Below are 26,944 nucleotides of genomic sequence, written 5' to 3' on the forward strand. Positions count from 1 at the left end.
AAGTGCAGGGTGTGGGGCAGGCCTCCAGCCTCTGGGTGGGACAGGAAACAGCACAGCCCCCGGAGGTTCTGGTCCGCGAGGCAAGGCTGATGGCACAGAGAACGAGACAGCGTCCCTTTGGTAAAACTCTTGATACGCTGCAAGGAGCAGATGCCCAGATGGGACGTCACATGCCGCAGCCATATTGGTTTCTGGGGAGTGATGAAGGGAGGGGGCAGCCACAGGCAGGGGGAGCCCTGGACGGGATGCAGGCCTGGAGAGGTCAGGGTGGGAGGGAGGTTGGTAGCAAGAGCCAACGATGCAGTTCAGTTCTGCGAATGTTCTGGCCAGGTGGGGGGGAGGGGGGAGGAGCTACCCCTCGGAGCCCCCGGCCCTGTGTGCCCAGTGTCACGGCCTTTCCTCCAGATACGGGACATAGCGCTCTGGGGTCCCTTTTTTCCCTTCGCGTGAGAACCTATTGTCAGTCACCTGCACCTTCTCCCTCCCCAGCGGCTCCTCCGGGGAAGGGAGGCCTTTGGTGGTCGTGGACAGGCAGGGAGGGAAGTAGGAGTCTCTCTCTCCTGCAAGCAGCGAGGCTCTGGCGGGAAGAACCCAGGCAGTCGCCCGACTCTAAGGCTTCTCGACCAGCAAAGGGGGCAGAGAGCGCACCTCGGCCTCCGCACTGTCAGCCAACAGCTCAACACCAACCCCCACTGGCGGGCTGTCATATCAGCTGGCACTTTCTTATTATGGATGTGCTAACACACCCAGACTGATAAGACACAGGCCCCTCGGCTTCTGATTAAGTGACATTCCTCACTTCCCAAATGCCTCCGGAGCCTCCAGCCAGCTCCCCACTTGTGAGCCTCTGTCGCCCAGGCCCCACCCCTCCCCTCCTTCCCCCTGGGGCCTCTGCTTGCAGACACACACATCGAGGGCTCCCACCCTCCACTGCTGGGGAGCAAGAGAAATACTAGCGCCTTCTCTTCCACAAGCACCTGCTGCGACATTCTGGGTCTCCTGGGATTGGGGTCAGTGCGGAGCCGGGGTCAGGTGATCTCGGAAGCATTGGATCATTTCCTTCGGCCAATGCACAGTCGCCCCTGGTCAAGCCGTAGGTCCCTCTGGGGCAGGCTGGGAGAAATACCGACGGCACGAATTTTTGGTAGCATCCCTGGGACGCTTCCTAGAAGGGACCTGGCCTCCCCTTCATTCAAGGCACTCTGGGTCTGAACTGGCTCAGGTCTGGGAACAGAGGGGCCATGACTCTGTTTTTATGATTCCGACCAGACTTCCATTTGCTTGGCCCAGAACTTGTCCGCTGACACAGATGAGAATTTTGTAGGCTTCCCTCTACCTCACTGCTAGAAGAGCAACATAAAGTGGTCAACACCCCAGGTCTGCGCGAGGCAGACTCTTCTCATTGCCCCTGGGCCCCCGCCACCTGGGACCCAACTGTCCCCGCTGCATTTAGGATTTCCAGGGCAGAGGCGCTATAATTTCCGACCCTCAGAGAAGACTGGGCATAGAGCTCCTCCAAGGTGCTGGGCTCCCCTTGCCAATCATTTGTCACATGGCCTTGGTGACAAGTGTGTCCTCTGGGCTCTCCGAGGGAAGGGGCGGAGGGCGGGGAGCAGGTCCTACATGATCTACTCTCACATTCCCATCTCTCCAAGGCTTCGGGTCCCTTTCTCTACAGCGTCCTCACGGCAGGGCTGGCATTTCAATTCTGTCTAGTGGTGGCCACCTTTCGGACCACGTTAGCACCAAGCAAGTCAAACAAGCTGCAGGCCCCCCGCTGCCCCCACGGCTCTTCGGCAACCTCTGGGCGAGCCCAGGAGTGAGCACCTCCATGGAGCGAGGCGTCACAGCCAAGGAAAGAGGGGACCCTCCCAAAGGCTGTCTTGCTCTGAGCCCCCTGGGTCAGGAAGACCCATGAGAACCCTTAGAAGGCAGGGCTGGTCCCCACTCATCTGTGATGAATGCCAGCCTCCCTCCCAGAAGCCACCCCCGGACCCGTCCCAGGGTGCTAGGGCCTCCCTCTATCATTTTCCTTGTCTTTGATTTTTCAAAAACTTTTTTCACCTTTATTTATTTTTGGGAGACAGAGCATGAGCAGGGGATGGACAGAGAAGGAGACACAGAATCCGAAATAGGCTCCGGGCTCTGAGCTGTCAGCACAGAGCCTAACGTGGGGTTCGAACCCGTGCACTGCAAGATCATGACCTGAGCTGAAGCCGGACGCTCAACCGACTGAGCCACCCCGGTGCCCCACTACCATTTTTCCTAAGGACCCAATGTCCCCAGGCCACCTCTGCAGGCCATGCCAGTCTCGGCCCCTCCCCCACACAGGTCCTAACCCAAACTCACTATTCCTGGCCCATCTCCAGCACCTCACTCTATGCAATTAGCAAACTGGCACTCAGTGGCTAGATGCTGATTTTCGAGCGCTTAAAGAGGAGCAGAGGCCTCTGGGATGGATAATGAAACAGGATCAGAGGTGGTCCCGGCGCTCAGCACCTCCTCATTACACACAGCACCGGGTGTCAGGAGGCCCTCCCACCTGTGGGTGCACGGCGTAGCCCTGGAAGGGCTCAGGCAGCCTTGGGGCTCATTTCCCCACACACGGCTGCCTGGAAGCGCTTGCCATCTAGGTGGGGAGACACGGCCATGTCCCCTGAGTGTTGAGTGGATCCGCAAAACACGGTGTGTGCGTACAGCGGGATACTGTTTCATCTTAAAGAGGAAGGAGTAGCGCTTGGGTGGCTCATTCAGTCAAGTGATGGACTCTTGATTTCAGCTCAGGCCATGTTCTTGTGGTTCGAGCCCCATGTTGGGCTCTGTGCTGACTACGTGGAGCCTGCTTGAGATTCTCTCTCTCTCTCTCTCTCTCTCTCTCTCTCTCTCTCTCTCAAAAATAAACATAAAAGGGGCGCCGGGGTGGCTTAGTCAGTTAAGCATCCGACTTTCGCTTAGGTCATGATCTCATGGTTCATGGGTTCAGGCCCCGCGTCAGGCTCTGTGCTGACTGCCGGCTCGGAGCCTGGAGCCTGTTTCAGAGTCTGTGACTCCCTCTCTCTCTGACCCTCCCCTGCTCATGCTGTCTCTCTCTCTCTCTCCTAGAAATAAATAAAACATTAAAAAATTTTAAAAAAACATAAAGGAAGGAAACTCTGACACGCTACAACATGGATGAACCTCGAAGACACTGCACTAAGTGAAATAAGCCAGGGACAGAGGGACAAATGCCGTGTGACTCTACTTAACACGAGTTACCACAAGAGTCAAATTCATAGAGACAGAAAACTCGAATGGCGGGCGCCAGGGGCTGGGGGACAGAGAAGGGAAGGGTAATGTCTCATGGGGGCGGAGCTTCGGGTTTGCAAGAAGAAAAAGTTCTGGGGCTGATGGCGGTGGTGGCTGCATAGCAATGGGAGTGTCATTCGGACCACAAACCTGTGCACTTAAAAACAGATACACGTGAATTTTGTGTTTGTCCACTTCACCACAAGGTAAAAAAATGCCAAAAAAAACCCCCAAAAAACAACAAAAAAACCCCCACCCCAGATCCCCAAAACAAAAACAAAATAAGAATAAGGACTGGTGTGTCTCTAATAGCCACCCTGTGTGGCTTACGGGCAGGGAGGGTCCCAGTGGAGCAGAGAGGGGACTCCCTAGGAAGGTCCAAATCCAAGGGCCCCCCAGGCGCCCCCAATTGCGCCTGGCCCGAGCCCAGCTGCTCCCAGCACTGCTGGCTCTAACACTTCCTGTTCCAAGCTTGCTTCTCACCGTGACCCACCTCCCTTCTGCCTGCAGCTCAGAGCCGGGACCTCGAGAAGATCAAGTAAATCTCCCCTCCAATGTTTAAAACCTCGTCCTTGGCTGGAATACCCCTTGTGGTAACAACTAACGCCGCTGAGCACCTACTGTGTGCGGGCGGGGTGCTCAGGGCGTCACCCTGAGTCTTCATGGGCACCTTGCGAGGGCCCCCAGCCCCACCCGGCCGACATCAGCTCGGCCCTGTCCCCACGGGGCAGCCCTCCAGAATGCGGTCCTTCTCAGAGGTCCACAGAGGTACTGGGCACTGTGGATGCCTGTGATGAGGGGGACTTCTGGCTTTCAATCGCTTTGAAATTTTATTTTATTTTACTTTATTTTACTCTTCCTTTCTATAAATTTACATCCAAGTTAGTTAGCATATCATGCAATAATGATTTCAGGAGCAGAATCCAGTGATTCATCCCCTACATATGACACCCAACCTCTAGTTATAAAATAAATGAACTTGTATTTTAGATTTTTTTAATGTAATAAAATGCATTTTAAAAATACGTGTATTTTCATGGGGGTAGGGGTGGATCCTTCTCTCCCGTGGAGTGAGGTTCTGTTTCCCTACACCCTGCCTCATTAGGGCACTCCTTCCAACATGTGAAGGCTGTTCTCACCCCTCGCTAAGTGCGCCCCTGCCCATGCCAACATTTCCGATGCTTTCAACTCCTTTTCATATGACAGGATTTTCAGACCTCGCATCACCCTGATAATTAAGTCCCTGACCTTGAAAGATGTTTACAATCCCACAGAAGAATTCAGATTAAAAAACAGAGTAAGGGCCAAATGAAATGACTGCTTATAATTCGATATTAAAACCTGTGGTTTGGACCATCGGGGAGAAGACGGATGAGGTCTAAGCAGGGAGAGGCTCTGGGCCCCCGTGGCCCCGAGAATGCTCGCAGGGACCGGCCATCGCACCGCAGCCCTTCCTGCTTGTAGGTGGGTGGGTAAAACGCCCGGAACGCACATCGCCACACCTTGAGGTCCATCTGGGGCCTCGAGGCTGAGCAGACCGGACCCTCCCCCACTTTGATTTTCTTTGATTTTTCTATCCTAGGGATGAAGTGATCTATTTTTAGTGGAGAGGCTGCTGTAAGTGGGGAGTTGCTATAGCGACAGCTGGCGGTTACAAACCAGGTCCCGCTACAGTTCCCAGGCATAAATAAATCCCAAACGCTGAGCCCCAGGAAGCCTGCAGCCTTAGAGATGGGAGCTCCTCCCAGATCCACCGGGGACCCCACCCGCTACGCTGCACGGTGGGTGATGGACAGGCCGAGCCCGAGTCCTTGCCAGCAGGGAAGCAGACCAGGATGTGGGACGGCGGGCACCGCCTCTCGCTCCCGCATCGGGGACTGGCGCTACCCATTACCAGGCGAGGAAATACACCTGCATCGTCGTGCAGAGCTGGGTGATGGGCAGAAGGAGGCTGGTCGTGAGTACAGGGCACGGCGTCAGGAAGCATGGAGGAAGGACACGGCGTGTGCTTAGACACTAGCCTGGGAGGCGGCTTGCACACACCTGATGCCCAGATCCCTACTGAGGCTGCGCGTCTGAGCACACTACGGCCCACAGTCCTCCTGTGTGTCCAGCTGAAGCGTGCAAACGTACGCGAGATGCACGGTGGCACTCTGTCAGAGCCCCAAGCCGGATACGGCCCGTGCCCATCCAGGCGGGTGGACGGAGAGGCTGTGGTCCGTGCAGAGGACGGAACCTTCCTCACCCAGCAACCGGAGAGGGAGGGCCGTGCCTAGGACCTCAGCCCAGCTGTGCACGATGTGCACGCGAACGAAGCCAGGTGAAAAATACATCTTGTATGGACCCACCATATAAAGTGCAACACCAGGCAATGCTCATCTTGGGGGGGAGTGCCCGAAGGGGGTGTGGGGACACTCCTGGGGTGCTCCTGATGTCCCCCTTCCTTGATCTGCACACGTGGGCATGTGCAAACTGCAATTTTACCACCTATGATTTGTACACGTTTCTGTATGCTGCTACGCTGGTAAAATTTACATTAACAAGGTTTTAAAAGGGGGCGTTTCAGTGGCTCAGTCAGTTAAGCGTCCGACTTTGGCTCAGGTCATAATCTCATGGTTTGTGGGTTCGAGCCCCACATCGGGCTCTGTGCTGACAGCTCAGAGCCTGGAGCTTGTTTCAGATTCTGCGTGTGTGTGTCTCTCTCTCTGCCCCTCCCCCACTTGCTCTGTCTCTCTCATCTCTCAAAAAGGAATAAAAACGTTTAAAAAATTAAACAACAAACAAAGTTTTAAAAGTTAGTACTAGATGGTTAATCGAGAATCAATGTAATGTCCGAGGTAGATCTGTTTGTGGGTGCCGGCACCTTCCAGAATGGGTGGACCCGAGCCCCATCTGGCAGTCGAGGGGCAGAAGGGCCTGACCTGGTCACAAGGATGGGGTCACTCCAGTGATCGATCCACCACCAGGCACAGGAGCCCCAAGGTGGGCTCCATCCAGGAGAAGGGAGGCAGCCGTGGCCGGAGAGCCCTGAGAAGGGGACCCTGGGACGGCTTTGGTAGGTGATGGGAGTCACCCCCAGGCTGGGGTGCGCCTTGGGGGTTCCTGGCCCCCAGGCGCCAGCCTGCTGACACAGCTCTTTGCTCGCCTTTCCGGGATACCTCCTGAGGTCAAGGCCACGGCTGCTCGGAGGCCATCTCTAGGCTACAGCCGCTTCTGTTTCCTCTCCCATCAGTTCTGGCTGCTCTGCGACCAGGCTGAGTCACCCAGGACAGAGCAGCAGGGGGGACAGGGACTTCTGACTCAACATCCCCCATGACTCACGGATGGCCTGAGGTGGCAGCCGGAGTACGGGTGAAGAATGTGTCAGAGAAGGGGCGGCTTTGCCCGTCAGCGCGCCAGGGGCGGGTGTCCACCTCGTGCATATTCAGCAGAGGGACGTCCTCCGAGACACTCCTCTCCTCCCATAGGCTGCCACATGCGACTGACAGATCTCTTGGCCTCTCTGGGCCTCAGCTCTCCCATCTGTAAAATGGGAACACCCCATCCACCATCTCTTCTACCCGCCTTAACGCAGTTACTGAACAGAAAGCATCGTAGAGGCGCGCCGTGCCAGGCCACACCATCACTGATAGCTTCATGGTGACGTCCCCGCCACCCAGGTCAGTGCTCAAGGTCTTGGCCGTGTCCCGGCCTGTAGCCCCCTCCCATGCTGGCCTTCCTCTGCTTGCCTAGATGACTCTCTCCTGGCCCTGGCTGCCTGTGGCACTGCCTCTATCGTGCATGTGTCAAGGCTGGAGACCCCCTCCCCACCCCCCCATCCCCTGCACTCGCCAGGGGCTGGGAGACATCTGCCCTGGGACCCCACCTCAGAGCCTTGGGGCTCCCCACAAGGAAGCAGAGGTGGTGGGAGGTGTAGGGTAGGTGCTGCCCCAGGGGCTGGGAACACCTGTAGCCTCACCCCTCCACCCCCCACGGGGGAGGCCACGGGAAGCCACTACGGAGGCCCTGTGAGGCCCTGTTCACTCGGGGCCCCCTCCGCCTCTTCCCCTTGGTCTCTCCTAACACCCTCCCTGGCTCACACCCCTTCCGGGAGCCCCGGCCTGGCACTCTGCATTCAGCCAAACCAGGCCCCATCCTCTCTTTCTGGACTCTTCTTTGGCTGCCCCCCCACCCCCCACTGCGTCTCACCAATCCAGCCTCACCTCCCGGGTATGGACAGAGCCCCACTCCACCCGAGCCCCCCGAAGCACTCAGCACCAGCGTGATCCTGAGGTCCTCCCTCCAGGCAGATGCCCTCACCGCAGGCCAAACTGCAGGCTTCTGGGAGCCCCGGCCCCACCCTCACCTCACGCTTAGCCCCAGCCTGTCACACACACAGAATACACGTACTCATCTGACGGATTCACCCGTGGTTTCCGGCTTACACAGCGAAGTGCAGCCACACACACATCACGAAAGAACTGTGTCAAAACCCAGTTAGTACGGAGTCCAGACTGCACGCTTATATCCAGGCTCGACGCGTGGCCCAAGAGACTGGCCTCAAATTCCACCGTCAGCCGAAATGTCCCGTCGTCTCTCTCTGTGCTGGAATCTTTTCAAACTAAGTCATATTTCAACTTCATTTCAGAAGATGACCTATTTGTATAAAGCATCGACAAGTCCAATTTTTTTATTATAAATTAAAAAAAATTTTAATGTTTACTTTTGAGAGAGACAGAGACAGAGCATGAGTGGGGAAGGGGTAGAGAGAGAGAGGGAGACACAGAATCTGAAGCAGGCTCCAGGCTCTGAGCTGTCAGCACAGAGCCTGAGGCCGAGCTTGAACTTAGAAACCCCAAGATCATGACCTGAGCCAAAGTCAGACACTGAACCAACTGAGCCACCAAGATGCCCTGTCAAGTCCAACTTTTTTTTAGTGTAAATTTAGACTATCGGCCTTTTCTTATACTTGCATACAGTGGTCACCCAGCTTTAGGGAATATGGAGCCAGACAAACATCAGTGGGATGTCCTGGGTGACCAGGCCCTCGTCCCCGCCTGGGCAGCCCCACCCACCGAGCCTCAGTATCAGTCTGAAGAAGCCACGCATGGGGAGAAGCTCACGGATCACTCACTCTGTCCTCAAGTAATTACTGAGTGCCCAGCATGCAGCAAGTTCCTTGTGAGGAGCTTGGTATCAGTGAGGGTCCACTTTGTTCTCACTTCATAGAAAAACCCCAAATAACAGTGGTTTCAGGAAGGGAGAGGCTTATTTTCCTTTGCACAAAGGACGCCCGACAGGTAGGCAGTCCAGATGGCTAAGGCAGCTTCACAATGTTAACCCAGGATCCTGTCTCTACTCTCCACTCTCCTCAGTGTGCGTTTTCCATCGTCGGCAATCACCTCAGGGTCCAAGATGACTGCTGGGGCTCCAGTCATCACATCTGTCTTTGAGGCAGGGGAAGGAAAAGGGGATCGATGGGGACACACCTTTCCCCTCCTTTGAGAGTCTTTTCCAGAAGTCTAAACAACACTCCCCTTTAGAGCTCACTGAATAACTTGCTCCTATGCCCTCCTGAGCCACAGGCAGGACATAGGAGAACCGAGGTCCTGTCACGGAGAAAGGTGGCTCATGCATGTGGGTCACCATCAGAGGTCTGTCACCGGCAGAGAGAGAACAAGACACAATCTCCACGCCCGAGGAGTTTAGCGGCTCGGCCCAAACAGACCAGCCAAGCTCTGAGCTGGGTTACTGCCCTCCTGGACGCACGAGCAAGGCCGTGGGGGTCCTGGAGGGCTCGGGGCAGATCCTGCAGAGAACGCCTGAGCTGGGGTGGAGGTGGGGGTGGGGGAGGGGCTGGGCCAGCAGGGCAAGGAGGGCGTTTCCAGCAAGAGGGACACACTCAGCTCGTTCTCTTTAGCTTATCTTTTCCAGACAACGTGGAGCCGGGCTGTGTGACCCCGAGAGGTCACTCCCCAGGGGCCCCCGTTATCTGGACCGGGCGCCCTCAGCCACCCGCACAATGCACATGGGGGTCAGGGCCCGCCCGAGTCGCACCGTGGAAACCTCCATCAGAGACCCATTGTCCCTTGTTTGGGAGAAAATCTGCTTTTCTCGGGTGAATCGGGGGACCTGTCTCAGGAGAGGCCCCAGGGGCCCCGGGAGGGAAGTCAGGAGCAGCAGTTCTGAGCAACGGCCACCGCGTTTCCAGAACGTGTTCGAGGGGGTGCTCTGTTCTGGGTGGGGCCGTGGAGGATGACCTCCCAGGCGCTGAGACACCGGTGTCCCTCCCTGAGCTCTGGGCAACCCCGCTAAGTGCCTGTGACACGCCCGGCCCTGCCTGCCTCAGACCTTCGCATCATTCTCCTGCCCGGACCCTTCCCACTCCCCCCCTGCGACCCCCTGCTGGTGACCCTCCCAGCCTTCCCCGCCTCCCCCCCCACCCCCGCCCCTGCTGGCCTCCATCCCTCACATCAAAACCAGACCCTTCTGACAAAATCTCAGCTGACCCTTTAAGTTTTATCATCTTGTATCATACGCTCTTATGATCTATTTGTGCAAATTTGCTCAGTGTCTACAGGTTTCACCTCTGTGTCCTCAGCACCCACGACCCGCGGCCGGAGCTTAACGGAGCGAACCAGGGGGACTGGGTGGGAGGCAAGCGCCGTGAGAGTCGGCGAGGCCCACGCTGCAGGCCGAGGCAGGGCAGAGAACCAGGGAGCGAGCGCGGGCGGGCGGAGGGGCTGCGCCAGGTGGGAGTCAGGGCGGTGAGGCTCAAGGAGACCTCAAGATGGAAGCCACTGTCTATTCCACATCCCCTGGGGGCCCCCAGGGTGAGGCCGCGTCCTCCATGGGCCCCCGTGTTGGTCTGGCCACACCTTCCTCTTTCTTCCAGAAACAAGGCCGTGGCTAGGCGAGCCCCAGGCTCCACGCGAGGTGGCCACAAAACACCCCTGCCGTTTGTCCATCCACCCACCGGGCACGTGGCCGCATCACGGAATATCATGTACAACAGTGGGGGAGAAGGCCACACGGCTTGCTCGTCCACGGACACTCACATGGCACTTTCTGTGGCCTTAGAAACCACGTCAGGGACAGACAGCCCTTCCCCTCCGTCTACAGGCGCCAGAGGTGTGCCCCAGGCTTGAAAGATGGCGCCCTTGAAAGGGAAGGGAGAAGCATGACCCGGAGAGAAGGAACCCCAGAGGAAGCCCGAGCGGCTGGGCACCTAAGGCCCAGGAAGCCAGGGTGTCCAGACTTGGGGGGAACAAGCCTCTGCCCCCCAGAGCCTGCATGCTGGGGGCTCAGGCAGACTGTCGGGGCAGACGTGAAAACGCACGGAAACTCAAGGTAAAGAGGATGAGAAGTATGGCAGTGACCTCTAGTCCACATTCCTCGCCGAATGGGAAGAGACACCCCCCCCCCCCCAACTACCACTAGGTTGGCCAATTCTTAGAGCAAAGTTTTCACACGCAAAACAAGCCTATCCGGGAGCACCCCCCCCAACTCAGAACCCCTCCCCCTACACTCAGCAGGCACCGCCCGCTGCTCTAACCATCCAGGGAGTCAGGGACCAGACACTATTGACGTGCGGCCCCTGCCTGGCTTTGCCTTTCCCGTGGAGACCCAGCAAAAGGCTCCTGACCGTCCTCTCCCGGCCACCAGACAGCTTTCCGCCCCCCCGCCCCGCCTGCCTCACCCCTCCCGGCTCTGCACGAACCCTGTGGCCCTCCTCTGGGCGGGGGCGGGGGGGGCGCATACCACAAAGGGTTTGAGGCGGCGTCGCGGACACGTCTGTCAGCCTCTCCGAACCCGAAGGGTAACAAAACCTACATTCTAAGATCCATCTCCCCATGTCTATACCAGGCACTCTCCTTTCTTTCTTTGCTCCGGACGGGCAGACAATAAAACGTTTCCTAACACGGATATACACAACCATCCGTCAACAGGGAAGCTTCAAGCGAAGCGGGCGTTCACTCCGACGGCCGGAGAACTTCTCAGAAGCCCCTGACCAAGTGCACCTGTGCTGAAAGGGCTTCCCGGGGCCTCGCCTGCCCGGGGAACTGAGCACAGGCAGGCCTGCGCGGGGCCTGGTGCGGGCAGATATCAGGTACCAGTCGTGCCCCAGCAACGCTGAGTTTCTAGGAGAAGGGGCTCGAGGTGACTTGGTTTATCGGTACAAAAGCTATGGAGGGGGTTGACTGTAGGCGAAGCTGGGTCCTAGGAGCTTTATCCCTTATTTGCTGTTCCTTGGTGAAATCCCTGGAATTAGCTGATTTGTGTTCCTGAACCTTCTACCTCCTCCTTCTCAGCAGCCATCTTGTTCTGGGGCCCCAGACGGTACCTGTACATCTACTTTCACAGCCAGGTTTGCGTTCTTTCTCTCTCCCTTTCTTTTCATTTCGTTTCGTTCTTTTCTTTTCCTTCTCTTTGCTTTCTTTGCTCTTTCTTTTTCAAGTTTTCATTTAAATTCTAGTTAGTAAATATACACCGCAATAGGAGTTTCAAGAGTAGAATTCATCACGTGCACATGACCCCCAGTGCTCATGCCAACAAGTGCCCTCCTTAGTGCCCGTCGCCTATTTAGCCCCTCCCCCACCTCCCTCCATCAACTCTCAGTTTGTTCTCTGTCTTTAAGACTCTCTTGGGGCACTTTGGTCCAGGTCATGATCTCATGGATTGTGGGATCAAGCCCGGCATCGGGCTCCACTACACAGTGTGGAGCCTGCTTGCGAGTCTCCCTCCCTCTCTTTCCGCCCTTCCCGAGTTGTGCGTCACACACACTTTCAAAGTATATTTAAAAAAAAAAAAAGAGTCTCTTATGGTTTGTTGCCCACTGTCTCTTTTCCCTTCCCTCCCATGCGTTCATCTGTCTTGTTTCTTAAATTCCACCCATGAGTGAAGTCATATAGTATTTGTCTTTCTCTGACTTATTACACTGAGCATATACAGTCTAGTTCCATCCACGTTGTTGCGAATGGCAAGATTTCATTCTTTTTGATCCCAGAGTAATATTCCATTGTATATATAATTATACCACATCTTCTTTATCCATTCATTGGTCGATGGACATTTGGGCTCTTTCTGTACTTTGGCTATTGTTGATAGTGCTGCTATAAACATTGGGGTACATGTGCCCCTTCAAACAGCATTTTTGAATCCTTTGGATAAATACCTAGTAGTGCAATGGCTGGGTCGTAAGGGAGCTCTATTTTTAACTTTCTGAGGAACCTCCATACTGTTTTCCAGAGTGGCTGCACCAGTTTGCATTCCCACCAACAGTGCAATAGGGTGCCCCTTTCTCCACATCCTCACCAGCCTCTGTTGTTTCCTGTGCTGTTAATTTTATCCATTCTGACAGGTGTGAGGTGATATCTCGTCATAGTTTTGATTATATTTCCCAGATGGGTAATGATGTTGTGCATCTTTTCATGTATCTGTTGGCCATCTGGATGTCTTCTTTAGAAAAATGTCCATTCATATCTTCTGCCCATTTCTCACCTGGATTATGTGGTTTTTCTGGATACTGAATTTGCTAAGTTCTTCATAGATTTTGGATACTAACCCTTTATCGGATATGTCACTTGAATATATCTTCTCCCATTCTGTAGGCTGTCTTTTAGTTTTGTTGACTGCTGCCTTCACTGTGCAGAAATTTTTTATCTTGATGAGGCCCCAATAGTTCATTTTTCACAGCCAGGGTTTTCTATAGGTGCATCCCACCTCACCCCATCGCACCCCACTCCACCCCACCGCACCCCACCTCACCCCACCCCACTGGGCTCTGCAGGCCAAGCACAAGTCTGACCAGGGTCCTAACCAGGAGGGGACATACTCCCTCCTAGGGACTTAAGCCCTGGACCACCACCACTGTCATGAGACATCTGTGGAGGCCACAGCCTGGGCCCAGGGCCACAGCAGGACAAGAAGCCATTGTTGTCCTCAGGGAACACCCCGGTTGATCTGTTCTTGAGTAGTTGCACCTCCTATGTTTTTTCTTCTCAATCATCAATGGCAAATTATTATTCAAGGATGGCGTTCATTTTGCTCTTTAAATGTGCTGTGTTCTTTGTATTTTAATTTTTAAGTTTATTTATTTTGAGAGAGACAGAGACAGCGTGAGTAGGGGAGGGGCAGAGAGAGAAAGAGAGAGAGAGACAGAGACAGAGAGAGAGACAGAGACAGAGAAAATCCCAGATAGGCTCTGCACCATCAGCACAGAGCCTGATGCGGGACTTGAACTCACGAAACCCGGATCATGACCTGAGCCGAAACCAAGAGTCAGACGCTTAATCGACTGAGCCGCCCAGGTGCTCCTACATGTACCATGTTCTTGATCTCATCTAGAAGCAGGAAGCCCACACGATGTTTTCAGGTGGCAAGGGGGCCCTTATACCCACCCTGGGAGCGGGGGGGGGGGGTCCTTCTGGAAGGGTCGGGATGTCAGAGCAGCAGTGGTCTGGCCCCAGCCAGGCATTCCAGCCCTGAGCCGAGTCAATGAGCCACAGGAGGCGTCACTGTCCAGAGTGACGGTGTTTAAATCCAGCCCCTTCCCTGAGCGCTTCTTCTCCCTTATTTCTCTCTGCCCTTTCCCGGTTCTGCAATCTCATCTTCCTGTCCATTGCACGTCCACGGTGCCAGCATCCTCTGTCGGGACCCAGGTTCTCTGTGCAGACCAGGGCTCCCCAGAGGACAGCAGCTCCGGCAACCACACGGCTTACCTGCCGCCTAACCTCTCGGAGCCCATGGGCAACGTGTGCGCCAGCACCCATTTCACTGTCTCTGTTGTCACCCGGCCTGTTGCTGGGACGCTCCTTCCTGTCCCGCTGGGCAGACATGGGGAGGGGGCATGGACAGTGACTGCCCTGGCCACCCCTGTCTCCCCTGGAGCCGCCCTGCCTCCTGCCCGCCTGCTGGGTGGGGGCCGACTGGTTTCCCCAGTGACCCAGGGAGCCTGAAGAGCGGATGAATCCGGAAGTGCTTAGCTGAGATTTTCCCAGGAAGCCCTCGTCCGGGCCATGCCTTCCACCTGTCATCTAGCCGGGGCCCGCGTCCAGGGACCGCTGAGCCGCGTGTGGTGATGGTGGCCCACAGAAGGGCAGGGAGAGGAACAGAGGGTGTGGGTCGGATGGACGGGGGGGCCAGTGAGCCGGGCCTCCCTCTCCAGATCTCGAGCTGAGCTGAGCTGAGCATTCCTAAACGGTGCGCTGCCCCAAGGAACATGAGGAGATGCCCTCAACACCCCACCCCTGATGGCTACAGAGTCTGCCGTGCTCCCCAGCACGCCCAGCCTTGCAGATGAGACCCTGCGTGTCCAGGAGTCACCGAGAATGGGAGGCAGGGCTGGGCGCTGAGGCCGGGCGGGGGCACGTGGCCCCTTGGGGGCAGCCCCCACCCTCAGGGCCCATCAGTGCTCTGCTTAAGACCCCCGGGTGCCTCATCTCACGCAGGTTCAACCCCAAGTCCGCGTGCCCACGGGGCGGGGACTGTACTGAGCTCACCCTCCCCCCACCCCTTGCCTCCTGCTGAGCGCCTGACTCGGATCCTGTTGTTCACACACGGCCTCCTGCTGCTCCTGGAACCCAGCAAGGGTGTGCCCCTGACCTCAGGGGTCTGCACCGCCCACTTCCTCCCCCGGAGCCCTAGCAGGGGTGGGGGAAGGGGGAGCCCTTCCCCCACCCCCCCCCAGCCGGCTGACCTCGCAGCCTGCCTCTTCCTCCACAACGCTCACCGCTGTACAAGCCGGGGTGCCTGGAGCAGTCAATTCACAGAGACGGGAAGTCGGAAGGTGGGTGCCAGGGGCCGGGGGGTGGAATGGGTGCAGAGTGTCAGCTGGGAATGGCGGAAAGCTCTGGGGATGGACGGCGATGAGGGCCCTTGAACCGTGCACTTAGAAGTGGGTCGGCTGGTACGTCTTATTTTGTCACAGTTTAAAAGACGATCTCAGGGGTCCGCCTCAGGGAGGGTGGTGGGTGCCGTGCGCACCGCTGTGCCCCAGACGCTGGCGGGACTGGCACGTCGCCAGGCGCTGCTGCACTTGACCACGGCTCTGTGACGCTGTTCTCCCTACTTCTCTATGCGCTTGAAATCTTCCGTTACGGACTGGGAAGTACATGTGCTTGAATGAGAGACTGAATGAACACTGAGGTCTTTCCAGGCGACCGCGACTGCGCGAAGACCATGAGGGGCAGGCAGGGAGCCGAGGGGGACAGCTGGGGGAGGCGGGATGGGCCACAGGTGGCACTTCCAGCCAGGGACGCCCCTCCCCCCCAGCACCATGCCTGGCTGTGACATCTGCTGGCATTTACAGAGGACAAGAGAGCAGGGCCGGGCAGTGCGGGGAGGCGAGCTCACCTGGGCATGAGGAACCCTCCAGTTTCGGTGCAGAAGTGGTCGTACGTGTATCCCGAGGAGGCTCATGGGAAGGGGAAGCTGGCTGTAAAGCAGAGCCCAGCCAGAGGGGTTCTGGTCTTTGGTGTGACTTAGATGCCTGCCGGGTGGGGCCGGAGCACCAGCTTCCTGATGTGCCCCCGGTTTCCTGTCTGCAGTGTGGTCCTCAGACGAGATCTCTTAAGATTTCAGGTACACACAGCTTCTAGTGAGTCCCCTCTAACTGTGTGTGTGGGGGGAGAAGTTGGGGCACCCAGCCTTCTTCCATCTGATCGCCTGATCCCTTCCTAATCTTCCTTTCACAGTTTTATTCTTATCGCCACACGCTCTTTGGCAACACAACCTGGGTGTCGGCTGACCAAAGAGGCTGCAAGCAAAGGCTGAAGTCGAAATCATCGCTTCTAAGGCACACGGGCCACGAAAGCCCGAGGCATCTGCTTGGCCTTGCAGGGGACCTGGGCAGATACTAAACTCTGCAGGGCTTTGAAGGGGTGAGCTCTTCACGAATCCGAACCCTCAAGGGTGGTTTATCACAAGCCTTGGAGCGTTCAAAAGCCCAACGAGAGCCATGACTTCCAAAGGAAAACGCCATCCAGGCTTTGTAATTGCTGGTCGGCCGTGGCCTGACTCTCTCTCTCTCTCTCTCTCTCTCTCTCTCTCTCTCGGTCGTTCTGGTTCATCAGGGGGCTGCGGGGACAGCTGCGTGTGAGTGTGTGCACAGGTACACATGCACATGGGTAGCAAGGATGCTTCCTGGCCTGAAAACCAGCCAAGGAGGCAAAGCACGCCTCATCCCATGAGGAGGGGCCCCCAGCCGGGGCGGAGGACACGGCCCGTGGCTCCTGGGTCGGTTTGACCCGGCCACGGAGGGTGAGGAGCCCCCACCAGCCTGCTGAGTGTGCCTGATCTGAGGGAAATGCGGGATGAGTAAAGGACAGACATCGTCACGACCCTCAGGGAAGCTTTCTCAGGAAAAGAGGAGGCCTCCTCTAAAATTCTCTGGCCACCGTAGGAAGGAGTGGACCCGCTGAAAGGGAATTTAGAAAAGCAAAGAACCTGAAGCAATACCTCCTCAACAAGCAGAAACAATACATCCTGGGACCAGAAACTCTGTAGCAAGAACGTGGGATAGAAGGCTCCTTTGGGGACATATCCCTGTCCCCGAGACCACGAGATCACAGGACGGGTGCCTGGGCTTTAGGGAAGGAAGGGTTAAGCTGAGTCTTAAAAGGCAGGTGAGGGTTAGCAAGGCACCAGGGAGGGGGTGCTCAGTGCAAACTCTCCAACTGTTTTTTCTTCATTTGCTGTCTCCCCACCCCCCCCACCCCCGGCATCATCTGAGGGGCCAACACCCGCCACCTGCCTTGCTCTTAGCTCCCTGCACGCGGAGACTCTGACAAAAGGAAAATCAGGACGCACCGCCAACCTTGGTGCCTGGGCTCTCGCCACCTCGAGGGGCCTCCGCCTGCTTCCTGAACCCCAGAGGAAGCTTCTGGAGGGAGCCCTGATGTCCCGGAGCCCGGTCAGGGCTGGCGTTCGCATGTGAGCACGTATAAAACTTGGTCAGCGCGCAACTATTATTTTTGATCTCGGGAGTGTAGGAGACACGAAGACAGCCAAGTTCTACGTGCAAGAGGGGAAACCGCAGTCTGGCAAATAACAGGCTTTTAATAATGGGCCTCCCGTCCCCGAGAGCAAAACGAGACTTTTCGTTAAATATTGGGTTCAGTTGTAATTCTAAGGTAAATGAGTGTTTATTACTTTATTATTTAAAGCAAGAGTCTTCTTTGTAAACCACTGAATCAAGTCAAGACATCTGCCATCCATCCCCGGGGCAAGGGCGGGTGTGTTCCTGCCTAACTCCACTGTAGCACCCGATCAGATACTCCTCCTCCATGCCTTCACTCAAAAGCTGCTGTTCCCTCGGCCCGCACGCCCCAGGGTCTCCAGCCTAGCACTGGGCCCCCCAGAGGCTTTCTGGAAGCAGCTGGTGAAAGTGGATTAGCAAGTGATGTCAGCAAGTTTTATATTCACCTTTTAATTTTCAATGTATGGCCCAGGTGTTTTGCCAAAGTCGCTTCCCGACTATGCACGTGACTATTTTTTTTTTTTTTTTTTTTTTTTTTTGCTGCTTACGATATCACGTTCCCCTCAAGGGACACAACTTAACACACCGCTCAGCTCCCTCATCTTCACTACCCCTGCGGTTGTGCGTGGGGCCCTTTCGATTCATCTTACAGCGGGGTGCTTGGGAACACCCCAAGTCAGGCCCGTAGCCACCAGGAACTTAAAATGAAGAAGCGTGCCGTCTAATTTTGAGTGGGCAGGTCTTGACCAGGCCTCCAGGGAGCTCAGAGCGCTTTGGAATCTACTTGTGTCAGCCAGAGGGAAAACCCACCCCCAAATCCATAGGTCACTGGAGGCACCGAATCCTAGACGCTCCCCCACATGTCCTAGCACACTGGTCCAAACCCCCATGCGTGGAGGAGCTGTGGAAAGTCCCAGAAGCCAAGGAGATCACAAAGCAAGCTCCTCTCCCCAGGGACATGCCTGAGGCAGGTGCCTTCCCTCCTACGTTAACCCCCGATCTGTCCGATTACTCAGCCAGAAGACAAGGGTCCCTCCCGCTGACCCCCAACACGAGTTTTCTCCACACACGCACATTTCATCTTTGACAGCCGAAAATGACAATTCCAGCCCATTCTTTCTGTCTCCCAAGCTGCTGGTTCTGCCTGAATGAATGACAATCCAATCGATCACTAACCTCACTGGGCCAGGTGGGGCGAGACGGAGGAAGGAGACTCAGAAGGAACTTCCAGCAGTTAGTTCATGGTAAGGTCCCCCATCAACACGGAGACTCCTGTCCTTGAACTCCTGCCTGGCGATTACACCTGCACACAGCTACAGCTCAGGAGGCTATGCACGCGCGCGCACACACACACACACACGCCGTGGGGTTTCCCGCCTGCAGCACTGACCGGCAGAAAACCAGCCAAAGGGCAGCATCCTACCGAAAAGGCCGTGGGGCTCCGACTGGCGCCTCTCAGTGCTCCGGTTTGGGTCCTTGTGTTTCCTGCTCCCCCTGAGGCTGCCGAAACGCTTCATGGGTAGGTGCGGCCACAGGAGCGGCGACAGCTGACCATACCAAGGCTCGGAGAACCCGCGTCAGCGCCCGCCAGCCGGGAGCCGGGAGGGGTGCAGCATCGGCCGGCAGGTGTGGGGCGCCCAGCGGCTCGGCCACCGAGAGCTTAGAGGCGCGGCTTGTGCTCGAGCGCCAGCCCGGGGCCCTCACCCCAACACAGCACGGGTCACTCTCGGGGCCGGCAGCCACGGGGCACGCAGGGCGGTCCCCCTGCAGTCCTTCCTCGGAGGCTCGGAGAGAGAGCTCGGCCGGCCTCGCCTCCACACCTCCGGCCGCAGCAGCCGGAGAAGCAGGCAAAGAAGCTGCCGGAAGCGCAGGCAGAACCTGCCGTGGGTTTGTTTATGTAGTTACGGTCAGCTGTGCGCTCAGACACTCCAGGGCTTTTTGCCCCTTAAAATCAGAGAAGGAGGGAAGACTAAATAGGCAAAAGGAGCACTGGCTCGCAGGTCATGTGCGGATCTGCAGATGTCTCTTTAAAAAGACTGTAAAAGGAAACCACCCTGTACGGACAATTCCTGGCACCAATTGGCCGGAGCACATTCCCATTATGACATGACATCACACAACTATTTTGATTCATGGGCTCCAGGCTCCACGGGGTCAGAAGGCTCTGGCGGCTGCCTGGTGGAGAAGCCGCAGCCCCCGGGCGGGGAACCGCCGATCGATTTCAGCGTGTGCTCCTTTGCGATGAAAGATATAAGACCACCTGTGCGGTGGGGGGGATGGGGGCCCCCAGAATTCGAGGGAAAGTTCTGCAGCAAATGCACAAGTTGAGCCCCGGGCTTCTTAGGAATCTGGCACGACAGAGCTTTTAGACGGAGATTTTAGAGCGGATCTAGTCTATCCCCTTCCATTACAGATGGGGAGGTCGAGGCTCGGGAAGGGTCTGCGGTCCTGTCGCTAACGGCAGAAGTGGGGTGAGAACTGTAATCTCCTTGACCCTAAGCCAAACCCTGATCTAATAAAACACAACAGAAAACTTTCTATGTGTTGTGTGACTAAAAACCAAACTGTAAAAATGTAAGATAGAAAACTAATTTTTATTTTTATAAAAATGCTTATTTATTCTGAGGGAGGGAGGAGCAGAGAATGAGGGAGACAGAGAGCCCCAAGCAACCTCCACGCTGTCAGAGTAGCACCCAATACAGGGCTCAAACCCACGGACAGTGAGGTCATGACTAGAGTTGAAACCAAGCCTAGCTGGACACTTAACTGACTGAGCCACACAGGTGATCCAAAATAGAATTTTTTTTAATTAAAAAAAAATTTTTTTTTTTTTGCTGATATCTACACTAGATTAAAGGGATATCTATACTAGAAGTGACAGGATGTGCTACTAACTAGCTTTATGATCTTGAAACGTCACTTCCAATATCTGGGCCTCAGTTTCTCCCTCTGTGAATCAAGACTAAGACTTGATCACATCAGGATTTCACCTACTTCTGGAAGTCAAAACTTCTTTTTTTTTAAAGTTTTTTAATGTTTATTTTTGAGAGAGAGACAGAGAGAGATACACATAGAGTGTGTGCAGGGGAGGGGCAGAGAGAGAGGGAGACACAGAATCTGAAACAGGCTCCAGGCTCCGAGCTGGCAGTCAGCACAGAGCCCAACGCAGGGCTCGAACCCACGAACCGCGATATCATGTCCTGAGCCAAAGTCGGATGCTTAACCGACTCAGCCACCCAGGCACCTCTGAAGGTCTGAACTTCTAATGGCCACTCGGTGTGCCTTTTCTTTCCTCCTGGGACTGATGGATAGAAACAGAGATCAAATATTTGTAGCAAGGATGCATGAATGAACAAACAAAATAGTTTTTGCCCTTAAGGAATTTGCAAATGACAAGGATAAACTATAAAGCAATAGTCACTGCATAAAAAAAGCTGCATGTGATCAACAGCGAGTGGCCCGTAAGGACAATGAGTGCCATCGAGTGCCATCAACACAAATGTACGGAGAGGCAATTGCATGGCCTGGCTTGGAAGGGAGAGCTTGAGGTGGCCATGAGGGTTGGAAGATCTGGAGAAAGGCCAGCACAGCCTCTCGAAACAAGGCAAGACCCACCTCCAGCTGGGCCCCCCAGTGCACGAGAGAATCATCTCTGTTGCTAAATATGGTAGCTCTTACTCACTGTGACTAAACTCTGAAAAAGGCTGAGTAGGTAGGTTTTTCCAACTGAGATTTCCTTTTTTTTTTTTTTTAAATCTTATCAATTCAGCTCCTCACAAAAGTTGAAATGTTCCGATTGAAAAATAAAAGAAAACAAAGCAAGGGTGCCTGGCTAGCTCAGTCGGTGGAGACTGCAACTCCTGATCTCGTGAGTTCGAGCCCCACATTGGGCGTGTAGATTACTTAAAAAGGAAAAAATAAATTGGGGCGCTTGGGTGGCTCAGTCGGTTAAGCGTCCGACTTTGGCTCAGGCCATGATCTTGCAGTTCGTGGTTTCGAGTCCCATGTTGGGCTCTGTGCTGACAGCTCGGAGCCTGGAACCTGCTTCAGATTCTGTGTCTCCCTCTCTCTTGGCCCCTCCCCCACTCACACTCTCTCTCAAAAATAAACATTTAAGAAATTTTTAAATAAAATGGGATTAATAATGCCTGTCCCACAGGCCTGTGGGAAGAATGAAAGAAATAATAACTGTGAGGTAACCTGCACGCCAGCTGGCATGTGGCAGGCACTCGGCAAACAGGGTGTATTATTTTGCTGATTAAAATATAGTTCTTAGAGGAGAAAAATGTCTTTGAATTATTCATAGCACTAATCCCCTCCATCAGCAACTGTCCTGTGCATTTGGTAGAGGTTTAATCAGCACTTGATGAGTGAGCGGCCACATAAACGAGGCACAGGACCATGGGCCATGCCAATGTCCCAGTTTATTTTCCACGCGAATTTGTACTCGCTCATATGCAATCACTACACGTTGAAATGTGACTGCTCGCTACGTTCTTTATCACATGGTACCAGAATGGTGTACTGGCTTAGACAAAAACTTTTCATGTTCCTTTTGCCCAAATATGTCCCTTGGCTCTGAGCTGTCAGCACAGAGCCCGTGAACTCATGAACCACCAGATCATGACCTGAGCCCAGGTCGGATGCTTAACCAACTGAGCCACCCAGGTGCTCCAATACCATTTTATTTAAAGATGAATAATCGAGTCAGAGAGGTAGCTTGACCAGGATCACATGGCTAACAAGATGGGAGAACGTGGACTTGAACTCTCATTATCTGATTCCGAGAGTTATGTCTTTGCGCCGTCCTGAACCGTGTCACACACACGCACAGAAAATTCACCACCAGTGAGGTAAGGGTCTGAGCAGTGCCCTGGTCTGAATCTTACGGGGCCCCGAGGACCACAGCAGACTGCAGTGATTTGGAAACTTCTCTCTTCTCACTTGCACCTTTTGCTCCGTAGGCTGGAGAACTCACAGGAGAAGGAAAGAAGGACCATGTCTGACGGGCTCGATTCCCATCACAGTCCAGCCTGCGACACGGGCTAGCCTGAGGCTGTGACACCTGGCTCGTCAAACCATTGTGCCGCGCTGTGGAAACGCAAAGCGGACCTGTTCGCCTCCTGCACAGACGCGTGCAGGCTGCTGAGCAGAGAGCCAGGGGGCCCCGTTGCCAGGGCCAGGCCTCAGCTCTGGGCTCTGCACCGTCTGGACTTACTCAGTGGGAACGTGTGACGCCTTCTTGAGAGGCTTTAGGATGTGGCAAAGAAGAAAGAAGCAAAGTTTTATGCAGATCATTCAGGGCTACTATTCCGCTAATGAGACGGGAACAGAATATTCTGGAAAGAAAAGCTTTCGGCCCAGCATAGCTCCCCATCCTGCGGGATGGGCCCTGGAAAGCCTGGGGTGGAAGGGATTGGGAGCAAGGTGGAATGTGGCTTTCAGAAAATCTAGGTGACTTCAGGCACGACAGCCTTGACACGGACACAAATCCCCAGAGAGACACCCCGCGCCCCCCACGCCAACATGTACTTCTGACCTCACTCAACATGTTCTTTAGGGTCAGTTTGACCCGAGAGCAGAGGAAAAGGCGGCTGTTGACATTGAATTTCAGAAACAGAGGCGGCGGTGTCCTGGGAAAGGTGAGCAGGCAGATGTCTGGGGGGCGGGGGACAAGCGGCGGGGGAGGACCACTTTGTGGTCGGCACGTCCCGTGGTGTAGATGCCCCAACAGTAGCCCATTTCCAGGCAAGGGTGCGGCACGGACAGACTTGCAGAATTTCTATAAGTTTAACAAATGGCTCACTCACTGCCGGGGGTATTCCTGTTCGACTCCCAGGGGCCTGCGAGTCCTTAAACTGGGGACGATGTGTTTGAGTCCACAATTAGAGGTAAATGCCGGTGCTCTGGGAGAGGGGACATGGGCACCCTGCAGGTTCAGGGGCCGGGGACCCTCCTTCAGCACGTCGACTGGGGCTGGGAGAGAGGCCCACTCACAGGAGCACTAAAAACGCTGCCTTCTTCACCCTTTCCATCAGCTGATGGTCTCGAGCAAACAAGGGCAAAACCCCTTTATGCAAGAGTGATTCAACTAGCGGGAAGACGTGCCGATGGAATGCTTTCCAGACGGGAAGTTTTTTTTAAGGGAAGGACTTAAAAACAAAACGGAACTAGTAGCTTCCGAGATGAAACAGTATGTTAAAGGTTTTTATTTTTTAATTAATTTTTTTAATGTTTATTTATTTTTGAGAGAGAAAGAGAGAGAGAGAGGGCATGCACAAGCAGGGGAGGGGCAGAGAGAGAGGGAGTCACAGAATCCGAAGCAGCTCCAGACTCTGAGCTGTCAGCACAGAGCCCGACGCGGGGCTCACACCCACAGACCACGAGATCATGACCTGAGCCGAAGTCAGATGCTTAACTGACTGAGCCACCCAGGCGCCCCTGGAACTGTGTTTTAAAAAATAGTTTTAAAGGACTTGTGTCTTTCTAGATGATACTTTGCAAGTCACTTGGTGGGAGACACCCAGAAGCCTGGGATAGGACCAGGCAATCTGGGCAGGAGACGCCGTCTGTCTTTGCACTTGACCCAGGCTGACCCAGGCCTCCCGATCACCACTGAGAGAGATCCAGGGGGTCTGGTGCAATTATGGGTCTTTCTGATTGTGTTGTTTGTTTCTGTCGTTCTAGTTTTTGGACCATGAACCGACACCTGACAGCCAGACAAAAAGGCGCTGAAGGGTACTGCTTGGAGACGGGGCATGCGGTGAGCTTCGTTATCTTGTGTGTCTGTGGGTTTCTTCTCTCCCCAGCTATGCAGAAAGCTCGATGCTCGTGGGAATCTTACCCGCTCTCTTCTGGGAGAAACAGAATTGGTGCTCAGCGGATGAGCTCTTCGGGCTGGCTCGTGGGTAGGGAGCTGGGCAGGGAGCAGAAGCCGGTTGTGCCCTGTGCTCTCGGTCATGGGGGCAGCACATCCTGACCTGGGGTGCATTGCCCGATGCCCTTGGAACCGGGGGAGGCTGTGCTGACGGCTTCCATGCCCTTGGTCACCCAAAGCACTGCACTCAGCCTGCGCCAGCGCCCTTAGGGCAGGACTGAAGACATGGCCACGGCCTGACAACGGGGAACGGGTCTCTTACCCTGAGTTTGGCATTTTAATGCGTGGGGATGGCTCTGCACGTCTGAATATGGCACACTCTTCAGAAGCCCAAGTGCGGAGGTGGCTGACAAGGGGCACTGGCAGGAGAGGTGGAGAGGGGACATGGCGGGGACCGCAGACAGGCCACCACTGCTCCAGGATGCCAGCAAACAGAGAGTTCTCACTCCTTCCCCGCACGGCCGCGCCGCTGCCTCTCTGTGCCGGGAGCATCAGCAAGTTCATAGAGGTCCGATGTGTAGGACCCATCTGGTGGCCCCACAATGCAGGTAATAAGCCTGCTCGGTCGTTGGAAGCTCTGAGCTGGGGAGCCGGGAGGCCGTGTTCCCTCGGCCTGGTGCCAGGTGCCAAGATGCAAGGCATCCATTGTCCCAATAACTTGGTGCCCTTCCAGGCTGCTCGCTGTGGCCCCAACCAGGGCTTGTGCTCTCTCTGCAGTGGACACCACGGTGGATGCCGACCTCTGCTCGCATCCACCCCATACGCAGCAGCAGGGGGCCCTGAGGGGGTCCTCACAGGGCTGAGCAGTCCACGGAATACCGGCAGGAGCAATCCCCCCTGGAGTCCCCCTACCCCTGGATGTCCAGATACATTAAAATACATTTAAAAATTTTTTAAAAATGTTTTATTTATTTCTAGGAGAGAGAGAGAGAGAGAGAGAGACAGTGTGAGCAGGGGAGGGTCAGAGAGAGAGGGAGTCACAGACTGAAACAGGCTCCAGGCTCTGAGCTGGCTGTCAGCACAGAGCCCGACGCGGGGCTCGAACCCACGAACCGCGAGATCATGACCTAAGCGAAAGTCGGACGCTTAACCGACTAAGCCACCCAGGCGCCCCCATTTAAAAATTTTTTAATGTTTAATTTTGAGAGAGACAGGGTGTGAGCAGGGGAGGGTCAGAGAGAGAGGGAGACAGAATCCGAAGCAGGATCCAGGCTCCAAGCTGTCAGCACAGAGCCCGACGCAGGGCTCCAACCCACAAACTGTGAGATCATGACCTGAGCCGAAGTCAGACGCTTGACCGACTGAGCCACCCAGGCGCCCCAAATACATTTTTTAAAGGCCCAAACCGTCATCACTGAAGCCACTTGGGTCCTGTGTCATGCAGAGCCGTGAACAATTCCCCGAATGGTCACAAGGGGCCGGGACGAGAGAGACCCTGCAGACCATCCTCACTAAAGGCACTTCATGTCGTTAGGACGGGTTCTCACACCCCAGCGGCACCCCTCGATGCACAGTGGGCTCGCTGTGTAGACATAAGCGGCCGGCGAGTGGGGCGCGACGGCCACCAGGGGACCCACCCCGTCAAGGACGCCTTCCATCTGAACAGGGCATGTAGACTTTTCCCGAAGCCCTTTCCTCAGGGCTTCCCCGCCGTGTTGGTAGGTAGGAGGCCAGCCCGTATTATTCAAGAAATGAAAAGAAACAGAGGCTCAGAGAAAGAAAACGATTTGCCCAGGATCCCGCCGGAGACCAGCGGTGGGGCTGGGGCTGGACACAGGGTCGCCGGTCCCCCACCATATCCAGGTGCACTGTGGCCCTCAGATTGCCCCTTCTCTGTCGGGATGTGAGAAGAGTAAATAAAGACGCTTCAATAGGAAATCCACGCCGAACCTCTTGAGGATCACATGACCTGAGAAGCACCCAGATCCCTGAAGGGCCGCAGGCCAAACAAAACCCCATTATGTAAGAGGGCGGCGGGTCCCCTCGGAGCCCCGCGGGAGTGCCAACGCATACTTGCTAACACCCTCCTGCTGGTTGCAAAATACTGGGTCATGTTTCATGGAAAGTTCTAAAGGTCACCGCGGCACTTGACTCTGAGCGAGGCTGCGTGTCACCGGGGCCTTCCGCGTCCCCTCCCCAGAGCTGTTTATGAGGCGGCGGCCCTGGAGAGCGACGGCCCGCCCGTGACTCAGGACCCTGTGCCTCCTGCACACCGCTCTGCAGCCCCCACCCCCCCTGCCCCCCTGAGCAGGAATGTGGAGACTCTGGTTTGAGTGGAGTCCAAGTTCAGTTTCTTGGTAGAGACAAACCCCACCCCCACCAGCCTGAATAGTTCCACTCACACCAGTGATGTCTGCACCCAGTGACAATAGGAGTGTCGACTGGCCAATACAGGAGCGTGCAGAAAAAGTGAGGAAACAATGGCCGTGGTTACTTTTAGCACGCCTAAGGGTGGCACCCCAGGTATTCTTAAGATCTTCAAGGGGCATCACGGGCCCTGTGGAGTCCCCCCCTCGCCCCCCCGTGGGGGCCTTACTTAATTCCTCTTCATGGCCCTCGCAGTCCCTGGGGTCTCCGCCAGGCCAAGAGCTGAGAAGGTGCCAGAGACCAGAGCTGCTGCAAACCCCAGCTTTCAGAGGGTCAGGGCGAACCCAGGGCTCGAGGGTTGAAGAGCAATGACTTTCAAACACTAGACTCCAAAAACTGTACAGACCAAGCTTCTGGGTTTTCCATCTAGTTCTTTCAGTGAACAATGTCTCAGAAAGGCCAAAGTGAGGGGCACCTGGGGGGCTCAGTCGGTTGAGTGTCCGACTGCGGCTCAGGTC

At 55.4% G+C, this 26,944-nt stretch overlaps 1 protein-coding gene across 2 annotated transcripts in view; it reads right to left on the reverse strand.

The window, feature by feature from the left end:
• PRKAG2 (protein kinase AMP-activated non-catalytic subunit gamma 2) overlaps positions 1 to 26,944 on the reverse strand; it is a 261,692-nt gene that overhangs the window by 138,773 nt on the left and 95,975 nt on the right. Inside the window, exon 1 of one of the 2 annotated variants that reach the window (XM_039230754.1) lies at positions 18,666 to 18,759. The exons of the other annotated variant lie outside the window; for it this stretch is intronic. Within the exon in view, the coding sequence (XP_039086685.1) occupies positions 18,666 to 18,759 (94 nt within the window). Of the gene's footprint in view, positions 1 to 18,665; positions 18,760 to 26,944 lie in introns of those variants that run through there. 2 annotated transcript variants of the gene reach the window in all.

This window comes from Hyaena hyaena, unplaced genomic scaffold (assembly GCF_003009895.1).
Source record: "Hyaena hyaena isolate Hyena2069 unplaced genomic scaffold, ASM300989v1 scaffold_50, whole genome shotgun sequence".
NCBI classification, from domain to species: domain Eukaryota; kingdom Metazoa; phylum Chordata; class Mammalia; order Carnivora; family Hyaenidae; genus Hyaena; species Hyaena hyaena.